The sequence below is a fragment of the Capronia epimyces genome (assembly GCF_000585565.1).
Source record: "Capronia epimyces CBS 606.96 chromosome Unknown aczIQ-supercont1.4, whole genome shotgun sequence".
NCBI classification, from domain to species: Eukaryota; Fungi; Ascomycota; class Eurotiomycetes; order Chaetothyriales; family Herpotrichiellaceae; genus Capronia; species Capronia epimyces.
The window spans coordinates 1,664,704-1,692,457 of NW_006912907.1; the positions used below are offsets into that span (position 1 = coordinate 1,664,704).

The following is a 27,754-nucleotide window of genomic DNA, read 5'->3' on the forward strand; positions in this document are numbered from 1 at the left end:
TCAATATGTCTAGTATGTTTACTTAGCAAGGGACGGTCTTGAGTTTCGACTAACAACGATGACAGGCCAATTCTCAGTGTCCGATGTCCCATCCGACGCAATATCTGCGCTGAGGTTTTCACCTCACCCGGACTCTCTTCGCTTCGTCGTCGCTTCGTGGGACAAGAACGTGTATCTATACGAGCTGGCCGATGGCAAGGTGTGCACGCAGCTGGCCAAGTTTGAACATCGGGCTCCTGTTCTAGATATATGCTTTGGCAAAGACGACAATGAGATCTACACGGCGTGCTTAGACTGGGATGTCCGCAGGTGCGCTTCCAACTCCAACTCCAACTCCGTTCCGGGTCCTGAACTCGGTGCTGCTGGCCGGGTCGAGTTGATGCTGAAACTGACACTGAAACTGAGCTTTGTAGGATCGACGTGGCCACGGGAACTCAGACGGTGCTGAGCACCCACGACAACGGCGTTCGATCGGTCGTCTACAGTAAGGAGCATTCGCTGGTTGTCTCGGCGGCCTGGGACTCGACCGTGCACATCCACCCGGGCGGAGAGGCAGAATGGTCGACCGCGACGATAAACCTACCTTTCAAACCCTTTTCTCTCGCCGTTTCGCCGTCCAAACTGGTGGTCGCCATGGCCAATCGTGCGCTGCATATCTACGAACTAAAGGCGCTGGCCAGCGAGTGCAAGAGCTCTGCAAACTCGTTGCAAAACAGGCTGGACATCGAGCCCTGGCAGCGGCGGGAAAGCAGTCTGAAGTTCATGACAAGAGCAGTGGATTGTATGCCGAATGACGAGGGCTACGCTTCGTCCAGCATCGAGGGCCGCGTCGCTGTGGAATGGTTTGACCCTTCGAACGAGTCCCAGGCACGCAAGTATGCCTTCAAATGTCATCGCCAACCCGTGGATGATGTCGATGTCGTCTACCCGGTGAATGCGGTTACCTTCCATCCAGTTCACGGAACGTTTGCGACAGGCGGTGGGGATGGAGTGGTGGCTATTTGGGACGCGATCGCAAAGCGGAGGATACGAATCTACCCCAAGCTGGCGTCCAGTGTTGCGGCGATTTCATTCAGCTCAAACGGAAAATACCTCGCAACAGCAATCAGCCCAGGTTTCGAAGATGGTAGTGATCAGCTTGCAGAGGGCACGATAGGGATTTTCATCCGTGAATTGGCCGAGAACGAAGTCAAGAGGAAGACAAAATGATGCTGCAAACACAGGGTTCTATTCGCGAGAACTGGTCATGACCGACTTGAAGGCGACAAAGAAAAAGATGCTATCAGTTGTCAACCACCACGGCCTCCACTTCAGCCGAGTGCACCGGTATTAACGGAGGGTATTTGGCAACAATTGAGTGTCGCTTTTCCCGGGCTTTCCGCAAAGACACAGTGCCATCAGCCATGCCAAAGTAACATGCAACTGGTCGTTGACCGCCAACCACTCCAGCGGTAAGGGCCTCGGGCCCTGTCGGTCCGCAGAAGAGACCAACAGCAAGCACGCCATTGATGTCCTTGATCGCTTTGGCAAGCTGCTCCACTTCCCAATGGCCGCCCTCGCCGTCGCCCAGGATATCTTCGGTAAGGTCGTCGGCGATCAGAAGCGGATGTGGGAACGGGGCGTCGACAATAAAGAAATCCTGGTCGGTCTTTATTGGACCAGCTTTAGCCATATGGCCTTCCCTGATCCTTGGACCTATGCCTGTTGGACTCCGACTCCCCAGCATCCGCAGTCGTTGCATCACCTGCCGGGCAGCCTTGGGTTCGACTTCTATGGGGACGGTTGGCCACTTTGTAACCAGACGCCGTTGGAGTTTTCGATGATCTGTGACACCGTTAGAAAGTCTCCTTAGACTTCTGGACAAGACATACCGGCGACACAAATAAATTGCTTTGCACGCATAGCCACTAGCTTCTCCTGGTATAGACAGGCACCTCCTCCTTTGATACAATTCAGTTCCTCATCCACTTCGTCTGCCCCGTCGAAGGCGATGTCGATCATGACATCGTCCGGAAGTGCGTCGAATTCAATCGGCACCAGACCAGCGTTTATAATGAGCTGTTTCGATTGATATCCGGTTGGTACAAATCCGACTCTTGAAACGTCCACTCCGCAATTCTTGATCGCTTCAACAACGTAGACTATGGTCGTACCAGAGCCGATACCAACGAAGCGTGGGTTCTCAGGGAAATGGTTTCGCACGGCCTCAATGGCCGCAGCTTGCTTTGCAGCTTCTATGTCCGCCATCTTGCTGGCAAGCGCGGCACTGGTCCGGAAGGCTCTGTTGAGGCTGGGAGACGGTAACAGAGTGTGCGGCGATGCAGCACTGCGAATCTCAGGCGGAGATATATTGGTTATGGCTCTCCTCAGTCTAACTTCGATGCGCAGTTAGCTACAAAAAAAAGTGGCATGACTGGGGCACCCAGGGGACGACTCACATGTGCGGGAGCAAAGGTAAAGAGTGGACCACAGATACATATAATATTGGAGGCGTCTGACGTGGATTACACACCCGAAGACAGCTGACTCAAGTAACCGGCAATGCCGTGGCTGGAGCAACGTCCCCTTGGGTAGTTGCAGGTCTGGTAGATGAGGACTCTCGTTGCGTGAAGGCCTGGCTCTAGATCTGGTCGTTGCCGTGGGGTAGCGAAGGGTTTTGCAGCAGCAAATCTCAAGCGAGCCGGGAGCAGGACAGGGAGCAGGGAGCAGGGAGCAGGGAGCAGGGAGCCGGTTTGGGGGCCAAAATAGCGGGACAGACTGCGCTCAAAAGACTGTGAGACCGCAGCCCAAAAGTCCACCAGCCTGCGCCGCGGGTGACGTCGCTCGCTCGACCTTCCCCGGCCTGACAAATGTTTAAAGATGCTTGCCCGCTGTCCTCCTGCGGCCTGCGGTGTACAAATAGGCCAGGCCCAGACGGCGACAACGTTGACAACGTTGAAAACTAGCTATCGGTAGGAGGTTCCAGGGGGCTCCTGGGGATGTCTAGATCCCTCAGCGCTTTCAAAACCGGGCGCTACGATACCTCCTCTTCCTCCCTTCCTCCCTTCCTCTCTTTAAGAGATCCATCCTGCTGGACCTCAAATCATGACCACCGAGATTGCTCCTCGAGATGTCACTCCGCCTCCTCTACAAGCCCCGACCGCTAAAGAGAAGAAGTATGACAGACAGTTGCGACTGTGGGCAGCGTCCGGTCAACGAGCACTCGAAGACTCGCATGTTCTCCTGATCGTCGGGGACGAGTATCAAGGTTCCAACAGCAGTGTCGCTGGGGTCGAGGCTTTGAAGAATTTGGTCCTGCCTAGTGTTGGAAGTTTTACGATTGCCGATTCCGCACAAGTTACAGTCTCTGACCTAGGCGTTAATTTCTTCTTGGATTCGGACAGCTTGCACAAGTCAAGAGCAGAGGAGACCAGGCGGCTTCTATCCGAACTGAACCCGGACGTGACAGGCCACGCTATCACAACGCCTCTGGCTGAATGGCTTCCGGTTGAGGGGTCCTTAAAACCGTACAATCTCATCATCGCTTGCGCTCCTATACCATCCGAGATCCTTCAGCGAATATGCTTCTATGCGCTACAGAGTTCAATACCAGCAATCTACGTCCAATCCGCCGGCTTCTACGCATCTTTTTCAATTCAACTTCCTTCTGCATTCCCCATAGTTGATACTCATCCCGATCCAGAAAGTACTCAAGATCTTCGCCTCTTGGCGCCATGGCCAGAGTTGGATGCTGCGGTGGACTCGTTGGGCGATATTTCCTCACTGCCAGACCATGACCATGGCCATATCCCTTACATTCTCATTTTGCTTTACTTTTTGAGAGAGTGGAAAGCCAATCACAATGGGAACTCGCCCTCGACTTTCAAGGAGAAAACCGAGTTTCGCGACCTTGTTCGCTCGCGAGCAAGAGTCGACAACCCTGAAGGAGGCGAGGAAAACTTTGACGAAGCGTGCGCGGCCGTCCTGAAATCAATTACTCCACCTCCGATAGACAGTGGCTGCAAGGAAATGATGGCCATGCATTTGTGTACCAGTTTGAGCTCCGACTCGGCTAATTTCTGGGTCATCGCAAATGCCATCAAGCAATTCTACGAGACTCATGGCGTTCTCCCACTGCCTGGATCGCTGCCAGACATGAAAGCCACGAGTGCGGAGTACATCAAGCTGCAGAGCCTGTACAAGGCCAAAGCACGATCCGATGTGGCCGAAGTAACCACAACCGTCCGTCACACCGAGTCATTACTCTCACGAGAGACCACGATACCTGAGTCGGAGATCGAAGCCTTCTGCAGAAATGCATCGCACGTCCGGGTGCTCACCAATCCAGCCCACGAGCCCTTTCCATCCTTGAGGCTCGGTAGTGGCGATCACAAAACCATTTCTCGGATAGCCTCTCTCCTCGAAAATGACTGGGAAGCTCTCCTCCCGGTCTTTGTTGGGCTCAATGCAAGGGCCAACCCATCCAGCCCTCTTGATGTGACGGCCCTGACGTCTGATCCCGAGTTGCTAGAAACCCTGACCAAAGCTACTGCGGAAGTCGAGCGAGTGTCGGGGGGCGAGTTGCACAATATCTCTAGCGTGATTGGCGGGATGGTGGCGCAGGAGGCGATCAAGCTGCTGACGAGGCAGTATGTTCCTGTCGATGGGACGTGTGTGTTTGACGGGATCAGGAGTAAGAGTGGCGTATACAAGATTTAGATCCTGCCCGCAGCCTCCTCCGACTCAATATCTGAATGCTTCCGTCGTCATCAAAAAGCATCGTTTGAGAGACGGCATGGCATATGAAGAGTAGCAGTAATTAAACCATTAAACCATTAAAAGCAGTCAGGGGAGCATAGCATGGTGGGTGATGAGCAAACCCTCCGTGACCTTGTTGTCACTTGCTATCAACCAAGTGCATATCATCGAGGCTTGAGTGGTGCGAGATGTAGAATATCGCAAATCAGGACAAGAGAGACAAGAGAGACAATATAGGCCTTGGAATAATTATCAGAAGCTATATACATCCATCCATCAGGCCACATACATCGTCGGCAGGGTTTTCTCCGCGTCCTAAGGCGTGTTTGCCATCCAGCTACCTAGGTAGCTATGTAGTATCAATAGCTACATACTATACCCTAATTACCGGATCTGTTCGATGCGCCGTGTCCATTGCCGCCGATATTGTATGTGATATGGGGATTTAGAGGCTGTGGCTGTTCGCTTGTCCAGTTCATGGAACACTCTTCCGCTCTGGTTGTCCAGTCCATAAGTCAAAGGTCCGTCCTAAAGTCCACCCGAGTCGATCCTCGAGCAGTTGGCAGTTGTCAAGCAATCCTTGATCTCACGGATGGAATACTCTACCGCTCTGGTTGTCTAGTCTATAGAACACTCTCGCTCCGGTTGTCCAGTCCATGAGACACTGCCGCTCCGGGTGTCCAATCCATGGAACAGTGTACCGCTCTGGTTATCTAGTTCATGAAACACTGCCGCTCCGGGTGTCCAGTCTATAGAACACTCTACCGCTTCGGTTGTCCATTCCATGGATCACTCTATCGCTCTGGTCGTCCAGTTCACGGAATACTCAACCGCTCCGGTTGTCCAATCCATGGAACACTATCGCTCTGGGTGTCCAGTCTATACAACACTCTACTCCTCCAGTTGTCCAGTCCATGGAACACTGAAAAGGGAGAGGGGAGAGGAGAGATCAAACTAATCAAGCGATATTGAACTCATCCGCTCCACCGCCCATCATCATCTTGTTATTCTTGCGGATCTTCTCCCGCATCTTCCGCGCCGCCTCGTCGACATCGCCATTACCGTTGCCGTTGCCGTCCAGCTCGACCTCACGGCTCTTGCCACCCGCATCGCTGGACCTTCGGCGCTTGTCGGCCTGCCCTGCTGGGCCTTTACGGCCACGGCCCTGGCCCACGACATTAACGCGACCCGGTGGATCTCGCAGACCGAAGCTTTTGGCCAAGTGGCCTAGATGCAGGTCCTTGATGTCGAACCACTTCCTCTCCGCAGCGACGTGGGTTGCGTACGCACGCACATGGCTCTGGAATGCACGCTTCGCTAGCTCCTTGGTGGCGGGGCTCGCCAACACCCAGCGTTCGACGTCCAGCTGGAACTCGGTGGCGCGGGCCTCCCAGTTCTGACTCTGACTGTCTGCTGCACCATTCTGGTGCTGGTTCTCGTTCTGGGTTTTGTTTTTGGTCGAGATGACGCCGGTCAACGGGGAGAAGCCTTTCTTCATCACCTCTTCTGCAGACGAGGCGGTGACGTTGCGTGCTGTATCGGCGTTCTCGGACGAGGAGGATCGCTTGTAGGAGCTCTTCAGAACCTCGACATAGCCCTCTTCCTTGCCCGGGAGGAGGAATATGATGGCCCGCCCGTCGCGGCCGAGACGGGCTGTCCGGCCAATGCGGTGCAGGTGGTCGTCGGAGCTAAATGCCGGATCGTATTCTATCACCAGCTCAAGATTGGGCAGGTCGAGGCCACGTGAAGCCACGTCCGTGGCAATCAGGAGAGAGGGTGTCGTGGTCTGAGCGAAGTGTTTGACGATGTTGGTTCGGGTGGCTTGGGGCAGTGAGCCGTGCAACTTGTACACTGTGACATGGTTTTTGGCCGAGGAGAGGATCGGAGACGGAGATATCGAGTCTGACTCGTTGGCGGTGGCAGCAGCAGTCGACGACGGTTTGCCCTCTTTGACAGGTTCCGAAGAATCAGACTCTGACAACGCACCATTATGAGTAATCGCTTCCTTGTTTTGGTCTTTCTCTTCCTCCGAGGCTCTTGTGAGTACTTTATAGTGAAACTCGACCGAGTCCGCGCAGGAAACAAAGACGATAGCTTTCATGACGGACCCTTTCCGTGCGAATGTCCGCTTCAGCAATGCCGTGAGAGTCACCAAGCGCAACTTGGATGCGACGACCAGGTAAGTTTGCTTCAACTGAGCAGGAGCAAGGAAAGCTGAGTCGGTCCCATCGTTGTGAGTGCCCGTGTCCTGGTCATCGGCGCTTCCTGGGTCGCCTCTGATCAGAACAGCATTTTTGAGGCTTATCTCGCCCAGTTTCTGAACGTTCATCTTCAAAGTCGCGGAACAGAGCACGGTCATCCGATTCTCGGGAAGCCCTGGTCTGCTGCTTCTCCTCTTCCTTTCATCCAATGTTTTGACAATCTTCGTGATATCTTCTTCGAATCCGAGGTCCATCAACCGGTCGCCCTCGTCGAGTACGAGGTAGCGGACATTGCTCACGTCGAGGACCTTGGTATTGTCAAGGTGATCCACCAGCCGTCCGGGAGTGGCAACCAAGATATTCAACCCCTTGCGCAGTCGGGCCTTTTCCGACTTTTTCTTTTCGCCGCCGATAACCGTGCCGGCCACGACATAATGTACACAGCCCAGCAAGCGCTCGAGAACCACAGATATCTGCTTGCACAGTTCGCGCGTAGGCGCTAGTACGATGGCAAACAGACCAGAGTCTCGGTGTAACGATGTATCTTGGACTGTATTCTGTTGCATCTTGCGCTGCTCGGACAGTGTAACAATTCTTTGGACGATGGGTAGGAGATATGCTAGGGTCTTTCCGGAGCCAGTTTCGGACTGTATGAAAGCATCGTTGTCTTCCTTCAGCATCTGCGACACCGCTGCTTTCTGGATCGCAGTAGGGTTCTTAAGGTTCATTTTCGTCAAGAGGTGGGCGGCAATGGTTGGGGAGAGGCCGAGGGAGGTGAAGGTGTCGATGCCGTCGACGAGAGGCGCATTGGACGGCACAGGCTGTTGTTCCTCTCCCTGCCCATCTCTGGGCTCCTCCACGGTGGTCGAAGGCTTCGGATTGGATGTGAACAGCGAGGAGATGACTTCCCGCGGGCCGGTGGGCCTCTGCTCACTGCGTCTCTGTGCATTGCCTGCGACCTCTGTGCCACCGGGCACATATCCGTTTTCACGCCTCCGCTTGACTGGACGAGTGTCTAGGAACTCATCGGCCCGAGCCTTTGACTGAGTAGAGGAGGTTTCCGGGCGCCGTTGGTGTATGGGGACACTGTTCGCATCACCTGGTCTCCCTGAGCGGACTCGGTGCGCAGTCCTCTTCGCCTTGAGCCGGTCTCTCCACGACCCACCTTTGAACTTCTGCGCGCTGGCATTGACGTCTGTGTCGACCGCGAAGTTGAGAAACATGCCATCGTCTGCCATGGTGGGCAGGAGGGCGTCAACGAGAAGCCACGGTGAGACGCGGGAGGGTGAGGCTGAGGCTGAGGCTGAGGCTGGCGGTGGGAGAAAGATTCACTCATGTTCACGAAACTTTTTCCAAGAATGCGGAGAAACTGGACCGCCGTGCCGCACCGCGCTGATTGGTGGCCTTTCCCGGTCTGCTAAGCCTGAGCCTTACCTAAGCCCCCCAAGTTTAGGCGGTGCCAGGCTTGGGCCACCCATTAATTAATTACTGCAATATTAATTCAATGTCTTGCAGCTCCAGCCTTCTCAACACAACGCTGCAGTTTCCATCATGAACCCGACCCCGAACCCAAACCCGAACCCAATTTCGGTTGAGGCGCCGTGAAAAATCGGTGTGCTCCAGAGCTCACAATGAGGCTGCTGCCAACAGCACCCACACTTCGAACCTCTCCACAACTCTTCGAGCCGCGAGAGCGAGAGCCGCTGCCATGGAAAGAGCCGCGCTGAAAGCTCACGGCATCCCCATCGCCATCCCCAGCCGAGGGGGGCGAGCAGTGTTGCGCCAGCCAGTCTTCCCGTCACAGTCACATCCGACGCGAAATACGAACATCCTACCACTGCCGACCCGACGCTGGAACACAAACACAAGCACAAGCACAAGCACAAGCACAAGCAGGACTGGTCCACAGGCCCCGTTCCCAGTCTTTCGCGATGTCCCTCCACTGCGCGAGGTACGCAGGAAACTGTGGCGAGAAGGGAAGGAGGTGGGGTTTGTTGCAACCATGGGAGCACTGCACGACGGCCACCTGTCGTTGATCAGACATGCCTTGCAGGAGAACAGCGACGTGTTTGTTTCCATCTTCGTCAACCCGACACAGTTCGCTGCGCATGAAGATCTGGGTGCCTATCCCCGCACCTGGGAGGAAGATATGAGGAAGCTGAAGCAGGTCCAAGATGAACACACCGCTGCCTCGGGACCCAACCAGGACTCGGTCATTCGCGGCGTGTTTGCCCCCACCGTCAAGGTCATGTACCCGACTCTGCCGCCCACCTCGGACATCGCGGGCGAAGGTTCCTTCGTCACCATCACGCCGTTAGGTTCACACCTGGAAGGAGCCTCTCGGCCTATCTTCTTCCGAGGTGTGGCCACAGTGTGCACAAAGCTGTTCAACATCATCCAAGCCGACCGGGTCTACTTTGGTCAGAAGGATATCCAGCAGTGCGTTGTGATCAAGAGAATGGTCAAGGACTTCCACATCCCTACTGAAGTGCGGGTCGTCCCCACAACGAGAGAGCCAGATGGACTCGCCATGAGCAGCCGGAATGTCTACCTTGGTGAAAGGCGCAGAAAGGATGCCGTAGTCCTTTCCAAAGCTCTATTCGCCGCTCGGGATTTGTACAACTCGGGCGAGTTACTGGGCAAACATATCAGGCAAGCGGCATACGACGTCTTTGGTCAGGAAGCATTGCTACGGAGGAAAGATGGCAAGCTGGGTGGAAGTGCGCGAATTGAAATCGACTACGTTGCACTGAGCGACCCGGACGATATGAAGATGATTAGAGACACCCAGAAAATCGACCCAAGCCGAGGGGCGATTCTGAGTGCTGCCATCATCGTTTGGCCGGTAGATTCGCCGAAAAGCGACGATGAGTTGGACCAGCGCAGTGTTAGACTGATTGACAATGTCATCCTTCAGCCCTTGGAAGGGGTCTCCCCATGAATTGGCTTGTTGAGATGACATTTCGCCAAGAGCAGGGCTGGAGATACCACCTGTACGGGTTGATGAGGGCAATAAACACGGAAAGATGGGATCGAGAGCTAAGTACTCCATATAGGCGGGGTCAATCAGTAAATATCCCATAGAGATATTTTACCGTCTTTGCTGCCAGCTGCCAACCAGTGGGTCGTGCGTGCCTTCTCCTCTCGCTGTTGCTTTATCACTTCGAGAGCATTCAGGGACGACGTGACTTCAGGGGATGTGCCAGGCGATGCCGTCGCCCGAGGCTCCAAAGCCACGCTGCCCATGATCATGCCGGGAACCACATCGGCAAATGCTGTAGCAAAACATCCCACTTTGTGCCATTTGAGGACGGCCAGCTCTTTCATCGTCTTGCACGAGTATATCCGAATGCGAGCATCCCATCCAGCGGTGGCACAGATCTTGCCATCGGAGCGTACACTCAAGCCCTGCTGGCCGGCATGTTTCGTGTTCACCGATTTCTCGGGAGGTGTCTCGCCCTGAATGTTGACGAACGTCAGGGCGAACTTGGCCAACACAGCGTCTGCCCCGGAGCTAACAAAGTGTTGCCTCGATGGTAGGACGCCGATAGAAAGGACTGGCTGCGAGTGCGGCTTGCTGGTCATGATTTTCTGCCACTGACTCTCGCCGAGCGTCAGCCTGCCGCAATGTGAGTGAACCATTACCCGTCCATCTTCGTACCCGGACACCAGCACGAGCCTGGAGGGATCTTCATGGCTGTGAAACAAAGATACTGCCATCACCATACAGGACGACATGTCGTTTTCTCCACGAATCTGAGAAATCCTCTGTTCGGAGGGCAGCTGGAAGATATCAATCCCGCTGGAGTCAAGGCCATTCGGCGACGCGATTAACTGTGGGGTGGGCGACGCTGGACTTGTAAGCTCCGACTCGGCAGTTTGCTGCTCGTTGCATAGTGAAAAGGCGCAGAAGTTGAGGGCGTTGATGGAGAGCGAGTGCAACAACCAGGGCTGTACTTGCTCGGGAAGTGCTCCGTCGGCGGGCAACGTCTGACTTAGCCCAGCGAGGTGTTCGGGCTGGACTTGCCATACTCGAAGCTTGTGGTCTCTTCCATGGCTAACCGTTGAGACCAAATCAAGTCAATTGCATGCTCAGAGATAGTAGGGAGGGACCGCCGCCACCGTACGTAGACGTACCTGACCAATCTCTCGCTCGTCCAATGATGGAACGCCATGATTCCAGCATCGTGGCCCTTCCACACCGCCACTGGCCGTTTCGTGGCCAGACTCCAGATCACTATCCAGCCGTCGCCATCGCCGGAGGCCAGGAAGGTGTTGCCGTGGTAAAAGTGAAGGGCGTGGATGGCGGACTGGTGGCCACGCAAGATGTAGGTAGGTACTGCTGGGCCCTGCTCCATGGTTCTGGCTCGCCTTCGCTCTTGATCTCGCTCTCAGCCTCGAGATATCCTTCAACTCTTGCGAGGCATCAAAAATCTCGTGCACCGGGCATCCTCAAGTAGACTTAGACGTGAACAGCATGACAGGATTTGCGATACATGATCCCTCTAGGCGGCCGGAGCGAGCATCACCAGATAGCAGTATGTTATGGCTGCTAATTAATAAAAATGTAGCCAACCCTATGGATTGTAGATGGATGGAGTGCAGTGCCAGCAGACGAACTTGAATATAGGTCTGTAGGTAGCCACTGGCAGGCTGGTCACTACGCCAAGAGCCCTTCCTGTGCACAGAAACAGATACCTTTCACTGCCGCACACCAAACATTATTACTCGGTCCCAAACTTCAATCCAAGATAATCTGCTATTATACAGGCTATTATGCAAACTAGGTCAGGCTCCAAAAGAAAAAGAAAACTCCTGCAGGAGAACCAAAAAATTGCCCGTTGGAGGATTCGAACCTCCGATCTTCTCATATCGTCAATACGAGTGAGACGCTTTACCCCTAAGCCAAACGGGCAGAATATGGCAGAATAATCGAAAATTCCCAGTTGGGAAATCAAGCTAAATTTCCGGCCCTCCAATTTATATTCCTAGATATTCCACCACTAAGTCAACTAACTTTATTTACCTGGCCAGAAATGCAGTATTGTACAATGCTTAGGGTACCTAACCACCATAGCGTACTTATGGTAATGATTTGATGGAGAGGACTAGTAAAGTATAACTAGATTACTGATACATAGTGGTATAGGGGGCAGCAAACCTTGCATTGGCACGTACCTCCGGTATCTGGTAACCCTTGAGCAGCCTACAAAGTATCCATCCTCCGTCTTGTACAGTAGTTCGTAAAGTTGCACTGCAACTCCGGTGCGCTTTTCTAGACTCTGGCGTGATGTGATCCCATGTCGTAAACCTATTCTACGTCAAACCGTTTCAGAACATGGGTTCGAAACCATCAACCGAGAACCGTCCCGGCGTCTTTGGCGTTGTTGGGGGAGTCCACCTGACCGCGTGACCGTGCCCACCAATTGAGCGAGATTTGACGGCTTTTACACGTGCGTCAGGAGATTTGGATTCTTGCAGTAAGTACGGAGTACTTCGTAGGCTCCTCAGCAAAGGCATGGGAGCCTAGTCGGGCCTCTTTCCACGTGGTGAAATGTGCGCTGGTGGATCGAGGGCCGAGGCCTCCTCCGCCCTCCTTTCCAGAATCGGCCGGGGCATGGCACCGGTAGTCTGGGAAGCGGGAACCACATCACTCGCATGATGGACCATGCGACGCTATTTGGCATCATGCCACGTGGTAGCAAGCCACTGATAGAGATCGATCTCGAACTGGAAGAACGTGGCCGGCGAAAGGAGCGGGCGAGACCCTTTTGTGGCTGAAAAGGCTAAGGAGGCTGCGAGTTCGGCCACGCCGAGGGCAAGGGTGTCGGAAATGTTGCCCAGTGGGGTCAGGCCATGCAGCCATACCCATACAGATGACAGCCCTAGCCATTTGGAGATGTTGCATGCGTGAGTGCTCTACTCTGTATAGCGTTCTGCACTGGCAGTTATCGAGAGACAGGGTAGAGTGAAGGGGAAGAGGGTGATTGCCAGACTCCCGACACAGGCAACTCGGAAAAAAGGAAGCGTGTTCGCCTGCCTGCCCACCCAAAAGCCCGGAGACGAGAAGCGATGCGAGGGAAGAAGAACCTTCGGCTTGTTCGTTGTTCGTCGCGAGACAGGGATGTCCATGTCCTGATAGAGCAAGCAACGACTAGAGGGAGCTGCAAGCATCCCAAAAGAGCGACAGCCACGGCAAGGGACGACGAAAAGAGGAGCCATGATGCAAGCTGAGGGCAACGATAACCGGGGAGAGCGATAGAACTGGCTGGATCTTCAGCGGGAGCCGGCGACGACGTCAAACAAGTGGAGGGCCTGATGCAGGAATGATTTGGCGACTGACTTGACGTGCGCAGGGGAGGAATACAAATCGTGCAAGTCTAGGCCTCCGGCTAAGCGAGTGATGCGCCGGCAGCGGAGCTGATGACAGGGACCGCGGCACCTAATTTCCTACTGAGTATACGCACGCAGTGTCCGTACGCAGTACTCACCAGCTGCAATTTTGCAGAACAGACCAGATGTGTAGCTCCGCGGCAAGAGATGTCTGATGTCTGTGTCTGTGGTGACAGTAAGAGCCAGTACCTCAGTATTCGAGGTCTGTGACTTATGGTGCTGTTCGGAGTACAGAGTAGGTAGGTACCTACCTTAGGCTTAGGTACCTGACCCAGGTATAGGTATTAGGTACCAAGGAAAGTAACTCTCCTCGGGGCCTAAGGAGCCAGCTTAGCCCACTGGCCCCCCTAACGGCATGCCCGGAGACTACGACGTCCAGGCTCTTTAGGTTCGATCAATTGCGCACAGCACTCCGTACTCCTACTCCGTACTCGATCCGCCTGGCTACAAGACCTACGATGTACCTACCTAGCTACCTACCCTGGTACCCTAAGGCGCACTAACAATTTCGGTCAGGTCCGGGGGCGCCGCCAGCATCTTCATTCCCGGGTCCTGCCAGCGATTTGGCGACCGCCGTGGCCGCTTGATGTGCGCCATCTGCCAATCACTTTGCTCTTCCGCCTCGTCGACTCCGAAACTGTTGACAAGTCCAAGTGTCCGGCAATTACTAGCCTGCTCCTGCGCTGGCTTGACCCATGTACGCATACTGTAAGGTCAACTCTCACATTCTGTCACACACTAACCATACCCTGCTAGGTGCCTGCTTCGTGCCAGACCCTCTAACCCCCAGAGGCTGATCCAACTGACAGCCACAACTCTATTCCTCACCGAGCCAGACGCCTGGAACGATGCAGGATCGACGAGCGAAGCCATCTTCTTCGATCCATTGTTCGGCAGACATCCAATTCAAGGTCCCCTGGACGCCTGGGCCCCTGTCGTCCACCTCGTCTTTTCTTTCATAATACCCCATGTCCGTCCGACTCGACTTTCCCACGCCGCCGCCCCCAGAACCAGACGAACCTAAGTACTTGAACGTCCCCTCGAGTATTTTTCTCTGCGAGCCTTGTTACTTCCCACTACCGTTGACATTACGAACCACACAAAGGTACGTTGTGACTGTTTCCATACCAGACCTCGCCTGCCTTGATCGGTCCTGTTTCAAGAAGAAGAGAAAGCCTTTGCCAGTGGTGAAATGTCGTCATTCTCGCAGTTGGCTACACCAGCTAGGTACATGTGCAACAAAGCTGTGTATCCAACATGTGGACAATGCCGCATTTTAGCAGCTTGTTGGAGCTTTGACCAGGACTATCACAACTGACCTTTTGCATGGCGCCTCACCAACGGGCAATGCCCTGACCACATCTTCTGCGTTGGGACTGGGGAGTTCCAGACTTGTTTTTATACCGACTTCGTCAGAGCTCAAGATGTGTTGTGGTGCAAAAACTGACTTTTGCTCGATAGACAAGCTCTGATAGCTCACAGTGTGCTGACAACACCGGGCTTCATACTCCCAAATCCAGCCTGCTGCGGCCTGCCTAACATCCCTCTTCACAGTCTACGCTAGGTGTTCCCACTCATACGCCTTCCTCGAGGTGTGGGCACCCTGGTCAAGTGGCCTATGACTGTAAAGCCCTCGTGAAGGCTTCAAACTGGCGCATTATTTCCCATCCTCTCACCTGCCCATTGTGGCCCTCCCTCAGTCCATCAGGAATCCGGTACCGCCTGTCACACCCATATACCCTCGAAACCGTCCTCGTCCCCGATTGTTGCAACACCTGCAGACGCCGCAAGACCTTGATACATACCAGTCGCATCCTATCTCCAAGCTACTCACCCCACCTTACGCAGCCGCAGATGCGGCGGTCCTCGACCATCCTTGGATGACCCAGGACTCGTCGACAAAATCGACTCCGACATCGCAGACTGCACAACACAGTCCTATATCGATGACGGAACCTGAGATCTCTGCGCCGACTAAAGAGGGTACCGCTCCACCCCCGAAACCGAGGCGTGTGAGAACCGGATGTCTCACTTGCCGAGAGAGACACCTCAAATGCGACGAAGGACTACCGACATGCCAGAATTGCAAAAGATCCAACCGAAAATGCAAACGTGGGGTACGCTTGAACTTCATCGACATCTCATGCGAGAGACCGCCCTACCTGCTCCCCCCGACTCATGATTGGAAAGTCACCTTCCAGGACGACTCGCGCGACATTGCATCGGAGTACCTTGGTGGACTCGAACGGTACCTTCCACTTGAGCCGAAACCTAAACGACAGAAGCTGAATGCGCCGCCGGTGGAATACAGCTATGGTCAAATTGCTGCGCCGATCATGTCACATCAACAGCTCCCTAACCCCCAATCTTATTCCACCTCGTACGCCGACCCGTCCGAGGCCTTGTACCAAAACTCTACTGGTCAACCCTACACCGAAACAGCAGCAACTGCAATGGCATCCTTCTCCGAGACAGCACAAGGCGCAAGGCCTTCCTACGAGAACTCCGTGCTGGTGCCGACCGAGCAGGGTCACTATCCTGCGCCTCCTCTGGCAGACCGCACCGAGGTATTGTACATGCAGGTCTTCGTTGAAGAAGTGGGCCTGTGGATGGACTCGATGGACGCTGACAAACATTTCTCCCGTCTCATTCCCTTCCAAGCATTACGAGAACCCATGTTGAAGTACGCGCTGCTGGCCTGCGCTGTTCGTCATCTTACTCTGGTCAGCTCTGCCTATCCAGAAGAGCATGCACTAGATTACTACAATAGCGCAACGCAACTCCTGTTGAAGTCGCTCCAGAATCCAGACAGGGACAGCGTGCTCTGTGCCACCACGGCGACCATTCTCAACGTGTACGAAGTTATGTCCGAAAAGGCGCTGCAAAGAATGAACCATATTGCCGGCGCTCGTGCTCTCATCAAGGAGTGCCGGTGGGATGCTACTTCAACAGGCATTGGAGCCGCCTGCTTCTGGTTGAATGTGGGACTTGAGTTGTTCAGCTGTCTCCATTTCAACTGGGGTGTCGCTTGGGACCCTGACACCTGGGGTCTCGACATGACAATGAACCCTCAGCACGTAGGCGGAAACGAGGACCAGTGGACTCACAAAATGTTGTGGATTTTGTCAAAAATCACCAACTTCCGCTCCACGGCGCAATCGCGTTTTCAAGATGCCAGTGTCCATGCAGAGCAGGTACGCTTACACCAGAGACATCAACAGTGGTTGGGCCTAAAACAATTTTGTGATCGTTGGCACAACTGTGTCCCTCTAACCATGCACGCGATGGCTTACGTCCCAGCCTATTCAACCTCGTCAAAAAGCTGTTTCCCAGAGGTCTGGTATATCAAAAGGACGACGATAGTTGCACGGCTTTTCTACCACACAGCCATGGCACTGCTCGGTATGGTCCATCCGCTAGCCAGCGTCCAACCTCAGACGGGGGAAGAAATGCAGGAGATGAGAGTGTTTCATTCCAGACAGATCTGTGGAATAGTGGCCCACGTCAAAGACAGGGGCGTCGCCTCAGCCTCCATCCGATGTCTCGCCGTCGCAGGAGAAAACCTCAATGTCAGACGAGAACAAGAAGAGGTTTTGGAAATCTTCGACCGAATCAAAAAGGAAACTGGCTGGCGGGTCACATTCATTCATGATGATCTCAAGGACAAATGGGGCTGGAATAACGCTGCTCCTGATTACAATGCTTTGAGCTCGGCCACGACATACTATTCACCCTCTGGCTCTTCTGCGCCTTCAGCACCGCCCACTTCGACTCCTCCTCGACCAAAATACCCAGGCGGCATTATCAACCCTTTGTATAAGAATGCCGATTTCTCCGCGCAGAACCCACCATACCAGGGGAATTATGTCCCCCCAGCAGCAGCTGCTCCAGGACATGGCTTACACGCCTCAACACAGATGTATGGGTACTCGGGAATACCCACCTTATGACCCAAAAGACCAGCGGAAATTATAATTGATAATATGTGAGAACATAGTTTGCACAACAAAAAGGATGATGACGGCGTTCAGGGGTATGGCTACGCCTCCCTTGTCATGGTGCTAGCGGGCGTTTCGACGTTTGTCTATTAAGTTGGGAAAGCATATACCCTATGGACAAATTATGGCAAGCGGTTTCTTTAGCCGACATGTATCTGTATATTTTGTCTCAAGGCCAGGATGGTTACTAGCATCCAGAGCATATGCCATTGCTCTAATTAATACATACTACAACCTTTCAAGGGCTACTATTTGCAGTGTAGAGGTGCGGTGAGTACGGAGTACAGCAAATAGAAACTCAATCTCGAGCCATTGTCTTCAGCCTCGGCCGCTTAGTCAGCTCGCTAGTTCAGCCAGTAGGAAGCCTAGCAGGCGAGCCTCGCCGGGGCGGCCCGCACATCACGTAATTATCCGTACGCCGTATTTTCCACTCCGATTCCTGCCATTATCCTCAACTCCCTTCCAGCACACACTGCAGCCAACAAACTCATGTGGAATTATGCAATTTGAGTCGACCTCTCTGTTTATTACTCCAGACTCTCTGGCTTCATAGCGCTTGTTGCTGTACAGCCACAAGTGCATAGGCTATTGGAGTAGAGGCAATCAACGCCGCCTTTATCTCGGCCGATCTTCCTCCTCGTCGTCCTTCTCCCCCTCCTCTTCGTGGGTCTTGTCGTTGGCAATCACAGCCATGGCTTCGACATCCTCACCCCGTGGCGGCGCTACAACTCCACGTACTGCAAGTGCGGCACCCGCGATCTCGCATCCCGCCCACTCGCTCCTCGGCCGTGGCCATTCTCCCGACACGGCGGCGCGCATCTTCACCGACAAAGTCAAGAACAAACCACTCTTCCTAGCCTCCACGACTACCTCGGACAAGCGAGCGCTGCGCCGGCATATCCGGCTGCGCAAGAAGGAGTATTACCTTCGCAAACGGCGGCCGAAGCCGCTCAGCGCGCGGGAGAAGCGAGAACTCGGCGTGTTTGTCTTGAAGAAGGAGGAAGTCAAGTTCGAAGTCTACCTGGGTCTGCATCGCTTGTGGAACGAGTACATGCTTGAGGTGCTGGGATACACGAGTCCGCGGAAGGACGGGCCGCCCCAGACCCCGAGCCAGGGTCAACAGCAGCGTGGCGCCGCCTCGTCATCGAAGGTCATCACGCCTCAGTCCCACGGCAGTTTTCTGGCGAGCGCCGACTTCCATGGCGCCGAAGTCGAAGTCGTGCGATGTGCCGACCCCGGCAGAGTCGGCACCCGCGGGATTGTGGTCCGAGATACAATGTTCACATTTGTGGTGGTCACCCGGAAAAACGAGGTCAGAACGCTACCGAAGAAGGACACGGTGTTCCGGTACGAGGTCACTCTGCCTTCACCTACAAGCGTCGAAGAGCAGAGTCCAGCTATGCTCGGCGGAGATGCCCAGGGGCAAAATGATGGTGAGGAGCCGCAGCCGCAGCCGCAGCCGCAGCCGCAGCCACGACGATTGGTCTTTGAACTACAAGGCAATCAGTTCGAGTTTCGACCAGCAGACCGGGCGAGCAGGAAGTTCAAGTGGAAGGCTATGGATGTGTGATTTCGACAATGATCAAATCATCCTGACTCGCAAGTGACTGCACTTTGCATGTTCCATTTTCCATGTTCCATGGCTCTGTCAGCGACTGGTCATGCTCGCTGGCTTCCAGGGCATCATGGAAGGACCAAGAAAACTACTTTACTGTTCGACCTGGATGGAGGGTCGCACGCTTTCGAGCACTAGCATTCGACAAGGAGAATGGACAAGGACGAAGCGAGGTTAGGGTTAGGGTTAGGGTTAGGACGAAGACGAACGTTGGAAATCGATGAATTTGACCCCGTCTGCCATCCTCCCAACACAACTGTGGAATGGGGACCCCCGTTCCGGCACCCTGACCAAAGTCCGCGCAGTTTCCTGCCAAGCAATTCCAATTCGACTTTGGTACGACCGACCACCATGCGCTCGCTTTCCTGATTCTGACCGAATGGCATTGGCGACCTCGCCTCTCGAGCGGCCTCATCCAGCCCTTCAGGGCCAGGAGATCTATGCGGCGCGGCACGGCACACTTAAGCCTGATATGACACAGGCTACGATCTCTCCATCTACGGGAGACAAGAGAGAAGACACAGGCTACTGTCTACCCATCCATGGGGGACAAGAGAGGAGATACAGACTATGCTCTCCCCATCCACGAGAGACACGAGAGAAGATACAGGCTATGTTCTCCCCAATCCACGGGAGACAAGGAGAAGTACATTCACCTGGTCGCCACCTCCATGTACAACGGTTGGACATCTACGGAACTACCTCACCTCGCCAGGAAGATGCCATGGACCATACGGGCAAGTGTGGGAGCCGGCGTACATACTACCTAGGATTTTAGGACAGGCTGGACATCTACGTAACTACCTCACCTCGCCAGGAAGATGTCATGGACCGTACGGGCCAGTGTGGGACCAGGCGTACATGCTACATAGGATTCTAGGACGGACTGGACAACTAGGCCATAGGCCATAGGCCAATTGCAGCACTAAAGCAGAACGTAGCCTTGTGGTGTGTGTGAGAAAGCTCTATTCGCTGCTAACAATCACATTACTGCCCATTCAACGCTGAAAGTCCGGACCTCGCCGCTGGGATCGGCGCCACCCAGCAAGAAACCTTTCTTGACACCGGTGCCGAGTCGGCCACCACCGACCAGCTCCATCAGATCGATTTCTTCGTCCCATTGAGTTCCCACGGCAAGGAAGTGGGAATGGAACCGAAGAGGATCGCCTGGATAGACAGTGTACTGACAGCCGAACCGTAGCCCGGGCGTCATGAAGAACCCTCTGTTGTGGAGATGCCGGTATAGGGGATAGGAGGACGGCAAGTCATCTATCTCCAATTTAGGCGTGGATGGAGGAGTCGGCAGAAGAAGCCGAGACGTGGCAGGCGTAACGTGATAGTTGCTTGATGATGTGGCGTTAGGCAGCACCTTCACCGGTGATTCTACACTAGGATGGGCCGCATCGTGACCAGCGCTGCTATCAGCTGGCCTGGCTGTGGGAGCCTCACTTTCGCCAAAGTCGAACAGCCCGGCGTTGGCGTTGGCGTTGGCGTTAGCAGGCCGGTCTGAACTCGTCGCAGAGGGCTGCGCTAGGCTGTTCGTGGATCGCTTGTCCAAGGCACGTTTCCGTGACGCTTCTTTCTCCTCTACTCTCAGCTGTTCCACCTGCGTCGACTGCTTCTGTATCCTCGCTAGGTAGTCTGCCCGTCGGGCCTTGTCGGCGGAGCGAATTGCTTCGTCATGGGCTCGTGGGTCATCGACAATTAATGCCACGCCCTGTTCAACCAGAAGCTGAGCTTCTTCCGGCATGATCTCCACCGGCACGCCGAGGAATAGATTCTGGGACGGGCTCAACGGAAGAGTGCCGATGGTGGTGCCGCAGATTCGGTGTTCACGTCGAAGAAAAGTGGCGATCTTGACGTCGAAAAGCAGATATCTTCCGCCCACCAAGGAAATGGGGACTGGAAGGTCGGGCTTGTAGTCAAACCCGAGGTCTGCAGATGCATCCATCATGAAAGATAAAGATCGCTCAATCTCAACCTAGTCAAGAAGGGAAGCTGCGTCAGCATTGCCTTCTATTGCGGCGGGAAAAGTTGGCAAGGGAGAGAAATGCGATCATATTTCAACAACGATTTGATTGTTTCAATCATGTGCTCCGAAGAGTGTTCAGTGGATTGACAGATTATAAAAGTGGTTTAATCATGCAATTTCGGAAACAAACGACCGGGGCAGGACTCACCTTGTAGATGCTTGCTCTTGCTGATAAAGCTCCGGGCTGAGGCCACTGGCCAGGCTACTGTTTCCTTGTCAGGTAGAACTGAAGCCTGGGAGCAGACGGGAGTAAATCCAACCAGGATTTCCCGACTGGGAAAGGAGAGACCAAGAGGCTTGAAAGGCACGCCCTCAAGCAAAAAGATGAGGCTACATGGTCTGAGGCATGCCAGCAGAGAGGATGATGGCAGAAGGTTGAAGTTGAAGTCGAAGTGCTCGTTAGTGCATGGAGGTCTAGAAAAGTTCATGTTTGATGCTTGGCAATACGGCAACGCACACGGGCAGCACATGCAGTACTCCGTACGGGGGAGCACAAGGCCATACATGTCGTCCATCAGTCACAACCAACAACCAGCCGACGTCTAACCATCACCATTCGCAGTGTGGTTTCTGATCCTTACATATACTGAACAATCAGATTCGCCCGGCTCAGCTCGGATATTTGCCTTCCAGCCTTCAGCTTTCCACCATCCTTATCCACAGATGGGCGTGTTGTGGCTGTTGTCATTGCTGGTGTTCGTGCCCTTCCTCTGCTTTCTAGGTACGAGCCCGCCCTACAACGGCCTCACTGTTTCTGATGAGTCTACCAGTCTTTCTAGCCCTTTCATCGTGCCTAGGCACAAGCTTTCGAGCCAGGGTGTCGGGGTTCAGTGCTGATCCTCGCCATGGATCTTACGATCATACTTACTTCCGCACAATGACTACTCCTGGTCCCTCGTCTTCGGAACACATTGAGATGGAGACGATGCTTAACCAACAAACCCGATATCCCGAAGACGGTGAAATCTGAATGGATATGATGGAACGGCTCAGACTCAGAATTCCATGTCGGATTTCTTCCCTTTGAGGTCCGCTGATGCTTGCTGAGCTTCTGTATCACCCTCAATCGGCGGGAGGTTGAACGGCCGGATGGTGAACTTCCTTCTGCTCAGGGTGAAGGTCCAGTCGGTTTCCGATATGCCGGTGCCGCTCCCACGGTCATGCAATATTGGCAATCGGTGAACTTGGAGGAGACCTTGAGGAGGCTCTTCCGTTGTCCCGGCAGGGCCACGAGAGACCTGGGTATCTCCATCTGCTGAGTGCGGGAAGGGAGACAGCTCAAGAACGCCATCGTTAAGCAGCTCTACCCACCTGACAAGCCCAGACGACCGAGGGTATAGAGACAATGGAAGTGATATGATTGCTATCATCCGGTCAGGGTATGCGGCCAAAAGAGAGCGTATGCCATGCAAGAAATGCAGAATATACTGTGGTTGACTGGACTGTGGCGGATAGAGAGCTGGCGACAGGATGGACGGAATGATGATACGGTGGATTGTATCGGTCGTCGACCTTGTTAGAGAGGTTTGGAGATGCTCAAGCACCGGGATGTATGGTGATTGTGAGGGATTCATCCCCAGCTGGACAAAATCCAACTTGGAGGAAGCTGGATGGACAAGTCGCTTTGTTAGATCAAACGTATGACGGAATGGCACTGATATGGCTTGTCCCGGTTCTGTGTTCTGGGCTGTTTGCTTTGGTATTGTCTGTTGCCGTTCTGCGAAACACAGACCTGTCAGTGACACGATGATGGAAGAATTGAGAAACGTTCGAATCAAGTAGCATTAAGGGTCTAGCTATGCTATAAGGATGGCATTGCCCACCTCTTGTGTTCGTGCCTGCGCCGAATTGGCCTAGACTCTCATATCTCCACGCAATCTTCATCTTTTCCGTGTGCTCGGCCGGCTTCTCTTTTTGTTCGGACTCTCCAACGGCGCCGGGAAGCTCTCGGCCCCAATGTTCCGGCAGGCCAACGACGTGGACATGATGCCCTTGCAGTAGCCCTTCTGCGGCAAAGAATCTCAGCAGCGCGCCGGCATAGTCTGTAGTGCCGCTCTCTTCGATTAAGATGGAGCTGCCGAGGGCGAGGCCGGAGTGTCCGGCAAGTAGGGCATCGAGGCTGGCTGTACCAGTGGACGTTGTTGGTCGCCCGTCTAGAGGCGATGGCCGTACTCCCGGCAGCGGGACCCGTTCCTTTGGGGGTGTCTGGGGGGCCGGGGGAGTCTGGGCTGTCCCATCCGCTCCCGCAGAGCCAGTAAGGCCTACGTTACGCTTGCGGAAGGACATTGCCGCAGCCAAGTTGGGCGGGTTGAATGGTTGTGGTAGTTCATCGACTTCAGCTCATCTCATCGTATCTGACGCACCCACAGAAAACGAAACGAGTGACGCCGCCCTAGCCAAGATTCCCACTCGGCGTCAATGCTAGTCACATGATTACAACTATCGATAAGAAAAGTCACGTGCCACACCCGTAGATAGTATCCATCCGGTCAAAGATAAAGACAACGACTTGCCATCTTCTTCATCCTCCCAGTCTGTCCAGATAGAGATGGGATTCGTACAGCGACGCCATGGGCCCCAACACACCCGAGAATACGACAGAGACACAGGCTAAAAGAGCGAGGCAGCGGAATGGCTGTCTAACATGTCGCCAGAGGTTGGTCCCTTGGCCCCTTACCAGGATCCTGTAACCACTCGCTGAGTCTTGCCCCAATCCAGGAAGAAGAAATGTGATGGCGCCTATCCTGTCTGTCACCAATGCAACCGCTTGAATTTCACTTGTCAGCGCGAAGACCCACGCCATCCTCCGCCTCGTGTTGGTAGGCCGAAGAAGAAATCTGAAGTATCCGCGCAACCTCCAACAGGGCCGGCATCTTGTACGTGCCTTCTGATCCCACCGGCTCCGAACCTGTCGTCTCTCTGGCTGGAGAATGGATCTGGGCGAGACACGCCCAGTCGGAGAGTGATGCTACGGTATTATACACAGTCATTCACCACCCTGCTGACAACGACCTCGGAGAACAACTGCTTTTTGTCTGGTAAGTGTGCCACACCCTCAATGAATCCTCGCAGCGCATATTACTGAGGCGTCATGGACCAGTGTATCTACCCATGGCTATGGAATCCCCGTTGTTACTGGACGCCATTACAGCTTGGTCGTCAACCCACCTGTCCTTGCAGGACAAGTCCTATGAGACGGCAGCCATAGCGCACCGCTCTACGGCCTTGAACTCGCTCATGACCTCACTAGGCTCATCTAACCGAGATCCTGAGATGGAGCTGGCTTCATGTCTGATTCACTGCTCCCTAGAAAGCATCTCAGGCGACACTGAACAATGGTTTCGGCATCACGTAGGTGCGTATGAAATGATTCGATCTATGGCAGCCACTGGGGCCACTGCCGACCTTGACTTGAGGCGCTTCTCCACCACTTTCGAGGGCCGCTGGCTGCTGCGGAGCTTTGCCTATCATGACATTATGATGGCGGTGGCCGAGGGTCGGAAGCCTTTACTTGTTTCCGGCGAATACTGGGCCGACATGGGGAATGTCGGTGCCGACACTTATTTTGGTCTGGCGTCGCGGATCATGTTCTTGATATCCGAGATCAGTATTCTGGACGTCGATATGGCGAACCCTGCCGCTGCTGAGGAAGGTCTTGATGGCTCCTTCTCCGCCTCCGCATTCCGGATCGAGCAGGCTCTGATATCTTGGACTTGCGGCCTGTCGGACAATGAACAGCTGGTCAATCTTGCAGAAATGTATCGCAGTGCCGCTCTCATTTATATCTACCGCACACTCCGCCAACACCGACCGGAATACACCCATGTGGTGGTCAAGAAAATCGAACGCCAGGTTGTTGACATTGTGCAGCGGGTCCAATCAATGCCAGCACGATGCCTGGCCGAGAGTTCACTGTTATTCCCCATGTTCATGGCCGGAGGCGAAGCGGAAGACCCTGGTCACGTACAGGTGATTCGACACCGGATGCTAGACATCATTAACGAGCGACATTTCCACAACATGGAAGTTGTGCTGAAAGTTTTGGAGGAGGTATGGCATTTGCGAGCAACAGGCGTTTCGAGCCCCGGGGGGCGTAAAATCGACTGGAAAGACGTGCTTGCGAGGCGCAGATGGATGCTTTCGATCACCTAGGTTGAACACCGCCGCTGCCGGGTCCCAAAGCCAGAGCAGGGAGGTGCAGCCGCACCTGATTCTGATTCGGTGCAAGTCAATACTCTTCATCTCGCGCAGGTGATCGAACTCCAACTTGTTTACGACACGGCTAGACATTTCGACATTCACATTCTCTGGCCAGATTCATTCAGGCTGCCTCACACCGATACCTCGTTGACCGGCACCACGGTCTCCACCACCCCCAGGGCCTTTTCTCCATTGCAAACAGTCTCCCGCGCCGCCAGATATGGCTTGCTCACCCGCACGATCGCTCTCTTCAATCTTTGCACGGCTTCGACAAGCTCTCCCTCGGTCACGGTGAATGGTGGCGTTATTGCGGCGGTGTCGATCTTATGCATGCCTGCAAATCCCATATTCGAAAGCACGTTCACGCCCTCTTCCAACGCCGCATCCTTGATGCGAGTTGAAACATCGTCGCCGAGCGGAAAGGGTGTCCTGGTTGACTTGTCGAGCATGAACTCCACGGCCCAGAAGAGCCCCCGTCCTCGTACGTTGCCAACAAGAGGGAGCGGCGCGATCTCGGTTTTTAGGAGGTTCTCTAGGACAACGCCCATGCGCCGCACGTTTTCAAGAAGGTTATCGCGGCGAATGATTTTCTGGACTTGCAGCGCTGCAGCACACGATACGGGGTGAGCCTGGGGTAGGAATGACAAGCACAGTCAGTATATTCGCATGCAGCAAGGAAGTTAATGGGACGATTGTGCAGGAAGCGAATCAAGCGGCTGAGCCTCACCTGAAATGTATGCCCTCCAGCCAATGCGCCAGAGCCATTGGCAATGGAGTCGAAAATCTGTTGATGAACCAGCACCGCCGATAGCGGGATAAACCCACCACCGAGCGATTTGCCGATGGTCTGGATGTCGGGACCTCGGATACCTTCCTGTTGCCACGCATGCATGGTACCGCTTCTGCCCATCCCGCACATGACCTACGAGGGAATTGAAGTCAGATCCAGGCCCAGCATGCAGGTTGAGGAAGGTGTGGGAATGGGAACATCAACATACCTCGTCCAGCACCAGGAGTGCTCCGTATTTGTCACACACCTCCCGAACGGCCTGGAAATAGCCCTTCTCTGCGGGGACACACGCCAAGGTGCTTCCTGCAATTGTCTCGGCGAAGAATGCCGCAACAGTATCGGGACTCAGAGCCTGGAATTCATCGTCGAGTTGCTGTTTCAGTCGTTGCACGTACATCTCATCGGTCTCGTTGTCCAGCTTGCAGCGGTAGGCGTAGCACGGATCGACGAACGACACCCTGTCGGTCATGAAATCGGCGTACATTGCCCGCCTACTCTGATGGCCGGACATGGATAGGCCTCCCAGCGTGTTGCCGTGATACGACTGTTTTCTCGCGATGAAGTTTCGGCGCTGTGGCTGGCCGCGGGTGTTCCAGTACTGCACGACCAATTTGATGGTGGCGTCTGTGGCCTCGCTACCGCTGTTGAGAAAGATGGCCTTGCTGAGGCCGCCAGGGGTGTCTTTCAGGAGCAAGGATGCCAGCTCTTCGGTCGCGCTCTCGCTGTAGCCGCCGCCGGAGAACAGATAGCCGACTTTGGACAGCTGGTCGAGCACGGCCTTGGCGACCTCGGGTTGATTGTGTCCTAGACATGCGACGGCCGGACCGCCCGTGACATCAAGAATCTTGCGGCCATCGTCGAGAGTCAGGGTGAGCCCATCGGCCGCGACCACATGGAGTGGCTTGTGACTGAAGGAGCGGTGAAAGATGTGAGAATCTTGGAAGAAAGGATCCAGAGACATGGCTGCGAATGGAGGGAAGGAAAGGAAAGGAAACGAATGAATCGATGGGATGGAATGGAATGCACTGCTCCAATGATGAGAACGACCTAACCTGGGAAGCCGCCAACGAGGTAGGGTAGTCAAGGTACTACATACAATGCATGGAAAGGGACAGCAGCCTGCACGGGATCTATATCTGGATTTTGGGGTCTGAGGGGAAGGGAAGGGAATTAGCGGTTCTGGAGTCTGCACAGTTCGGGTCCCTGATCATCCATCACCTCATTCAGCTTGCGCCCTGTGTCGTGTCTGATTGTACAGTAATGTCTGCCTGGAGGGTTCAGCTACTACGAGTACTAGGTAGAGTTACTGTGACTGTTACCACTCCTACCACATGGCATACAGTGAGTAGGGGTAGTGCGTCGCAGTCCAGTATCAACGGCCGCCCGAGCCGCTGGGATGTGGATGTGGATGTGGATGTGATGTGGAGCGATGGGACTAGAGACTATTATACTTAAGGTGGGTGGTGCTAGGTGGGTGGTGCTAGGTACCGGGTACCAGATCACCTCTAACACATGGCATATACCGTCGTACGATCAATGACAATTACAATTACAATTACAATTACATACTCGGTACTTAGTACGGGAATTCCAATTGCATCCATGGATTGGATTGGATTGGATCGGATCATTCCAGCTTGCCCTTGCTCGGCCACCTACCTTAGGTACCTACCTACTTGTAGTGTGGCCACTGCAATTCACATGGCACTGTGGCACTGACCGACAAGGCTGGCGGTGGCGGGACCACACCTTAGTCACTCACTGATAAGACCCAAGCCCAATGGACAG

The 27,754-nt window shown here is 54.3% G+C and overlaps 12 protein-coding genes across 12 annotated transcripts; 6 read left to right on the plus strand and 6 right to left on the minus strand.

The window, feature by feature from the left end:
- Positions 1-58: 58 nt before the first annotated feature.
- A1O3_05234 (cell cycle arrest protein BUB3) lies at positions 59-1,209 on the plus strand (the record flags this gene model as incomplete). The annotated part of the gene is made up of 2 exons (XM_007735360.1): positions 59-309; positions 414-1,209. 2 exons carry the CDS (start codon positions 59-61, stop codon positions 1,207-1,209), a joined length of 1,047 nt encoding a protein of 348 aa, XP_007733550.1.
- A 73-nt stretch (positions 1,210-1,282) lies between these two features.
- A1O3_05235 (ribose 5-phosphate isomerase A) lies at positions 1,283-2,247 on the minus strand (the record flags this gene model as incomplete). Its single annotated transcript, XM_007735361.1, has 2 exons — positions 1,283-1,824; positions 1,872-2,247. The coding sequence occupies 2 exons, from the start codon at positions 2,245-2,247 to the stop codon at positions 1,283-1,285; spliced, it is 918 nt and encodes a 305-aa protein (XP_007733551.1).
- An 837-nt stretch (positions 2,248-3,084) lies between these two features.
- A1O3_05236 (amyloid beta protein binding protein 1) lies at positions 3,085-4,698 on the plus strand (the record flags this gene model as incomplete). The annotated part of the gene is made up of 1 exon (XM_007735362.1): positions 3,085-4,698. The coding sequence occupies one exon, from the start codon at positions 3,085-3,087 to the stop codon at positions 4,696-4,698; it is 1,614 nt and encodes a 537-aa protein (XP_007733552.1).
- Positions 4,699-5,695: 997 nt separating this feature from the next.
- A1O3_05237 (uncharacterized protein) lies at positions 5,696-8,176 on the minus strand (the record flags this gene model as incomplete). The annotated part of the gene is made up of 2 exons (XM_007735363.1): positions 5,696-6,160; positions 6,206-8,176. The coding sequence occupies 2 exons, from the start codon at positions 8,174-8,176 to the stop codon at positions 5,696-5,698; spliced, it is 2,436 nt and encodes an 811-aa protein (XP_007733553.1).
- A 470-nt stretch (positions 8,177-8,646) lies between these two features.
- A1O3_05238 (pantoate-beta-alanine ligase) lies at positions 8,647-9,879 on the plus strand (the record flags this gene model as incomplete). Its single annotated transcript, XM_007735364.1, has 1 exon — positions 8,647-9,879. The coding sequence occupies one exon, from the start codon at positions 8,647-8,649 to the stop codon at positions 9,877-9,879; it is 1,233 nt and encodes a 410-aa protein (XP_007733554.1).
- Positions 9,880-10,004: 125 nt separating this feature from the next.
- Positions 10,005-11,296, minus strand: A1O3_05239 (uncharacterized protein; the record flags this gene model as incomplete). The annotated part of the gene is made up of 2 exons (XM_007735365.1): positions 10,005-10,995; positions 11,076-11,296. The coding sequence occupies 2 exons, from the start codon at positions 11,294-11,296 to the stop codon at positions 10,005-10,007; spliced, it is 1,212 nt and encodes a 403-aa protein (XP_007733555.1).
- A 3,981-nt stretch (positions 11,297-15,277) lies between these two features.
- Positions 15,278-17,281, plus strand: A1O3_05241 (uncharacterized protein; the record flags this gene model as incomplete). Its single annotated transcript, XM_007735366.1, has 1 exon — positions 15,278-17,281. The coding sequence occupies one exon, from the start codon at positions 15,278-15,280 to the stop codon at positions 17,279-17,281; it is 2,004 nt and encodes a 667-aa protein (XP_007733556.1).
- Positions 17,282-18,020: 739 nt separating this feature from the next.
- Positions 18,021-18,899, plus strand: A1O3_05242 (uncharacterized protein; the record flags this gene model as incomplete). Its single annotated transcript, XM_007735367.1, has 1 exon — positions 18,021-18,899. The coding sequence occupies one exon, from the start codon at positions 18,021-18,023 to the stop codon at positions 18,897-18,899; it is 879 nt and encodes a 292-aa protein (XP_007733557.1).
- A 1,027-nt stretch (positions 18,900-19,926) lies between these two features.
- On the minus strand, positions 19,927-20,895 carry A1O3_05243 (uncharacterized protein; the record flags this gene model as incomplete). Its single annotated transcript, XM_007735368.1, has 1 exon — positions 19,927-20,895. One exon carries the CDS (start codon positions 20,893-20,895, stop codon positions 19,927-19,929), a length of 969 nt encoding a protein of 322 aa, XP_007733558.1.
- Positions 20,896-21,971: 1,076 nt separating this feature from the next.
- A1O3_05244 (uncharacterized protein) lies at positions 21,972-23,262 on the minus strand (the record flags this gene model as incomplete). The annotated part of the gene is made up of 2 exons (XM_007735369.1): positions 21,972-22,693; positions 22,800-23,262. The coding sequence occupies 2 exons, from the start codon at positions 23,260-23,262 to the stop codon at positions 21,972-21,974; spliced, it is 1,185 nt and encodes a 394-aa protein (XP_007733559.1).
- An 825-nt stretch (positions 23,263-24,087) lies between these two features.
- On the plus strand, positions 24,088-25,128 carry A1O3_05245 (uncharacterized protein; the record flags this gene model as incomplete). Its single annotated transcript, XM_007735370.1, has 1 exon — positions 24,088-25,128. The coding sequence occupies one exon, from the start codon at positions 24,088-24,090 to the stop codon at positions 25,126-25,128; it is 1,041 nt and encodes a 346-aa protein (XP_007733560.1).
- A 179-nt stretch (positions 25,129-25,307) lies between these two features.
- Positions 25,308-26,927, minus strand: A1O3_05246 (uncharacterized protein; the record flags this gene model as incomplete). The annotated part of the gene is made up of 3 exons (XM_007735371.1): positions 25,308-25,805; positions 25,904-26,098; positions 26,175-26,927. The coding sequence occupies 3 exons, from the start codon at positions 26,925-26,927 to the stop codon at positions 25,308-25,310; spliced, it is 1,446 nt and encodes a 481-aa protein (XP_007733561.1).
- Positions 26,928-27,754: the final 827 nt, after the last annotated feature.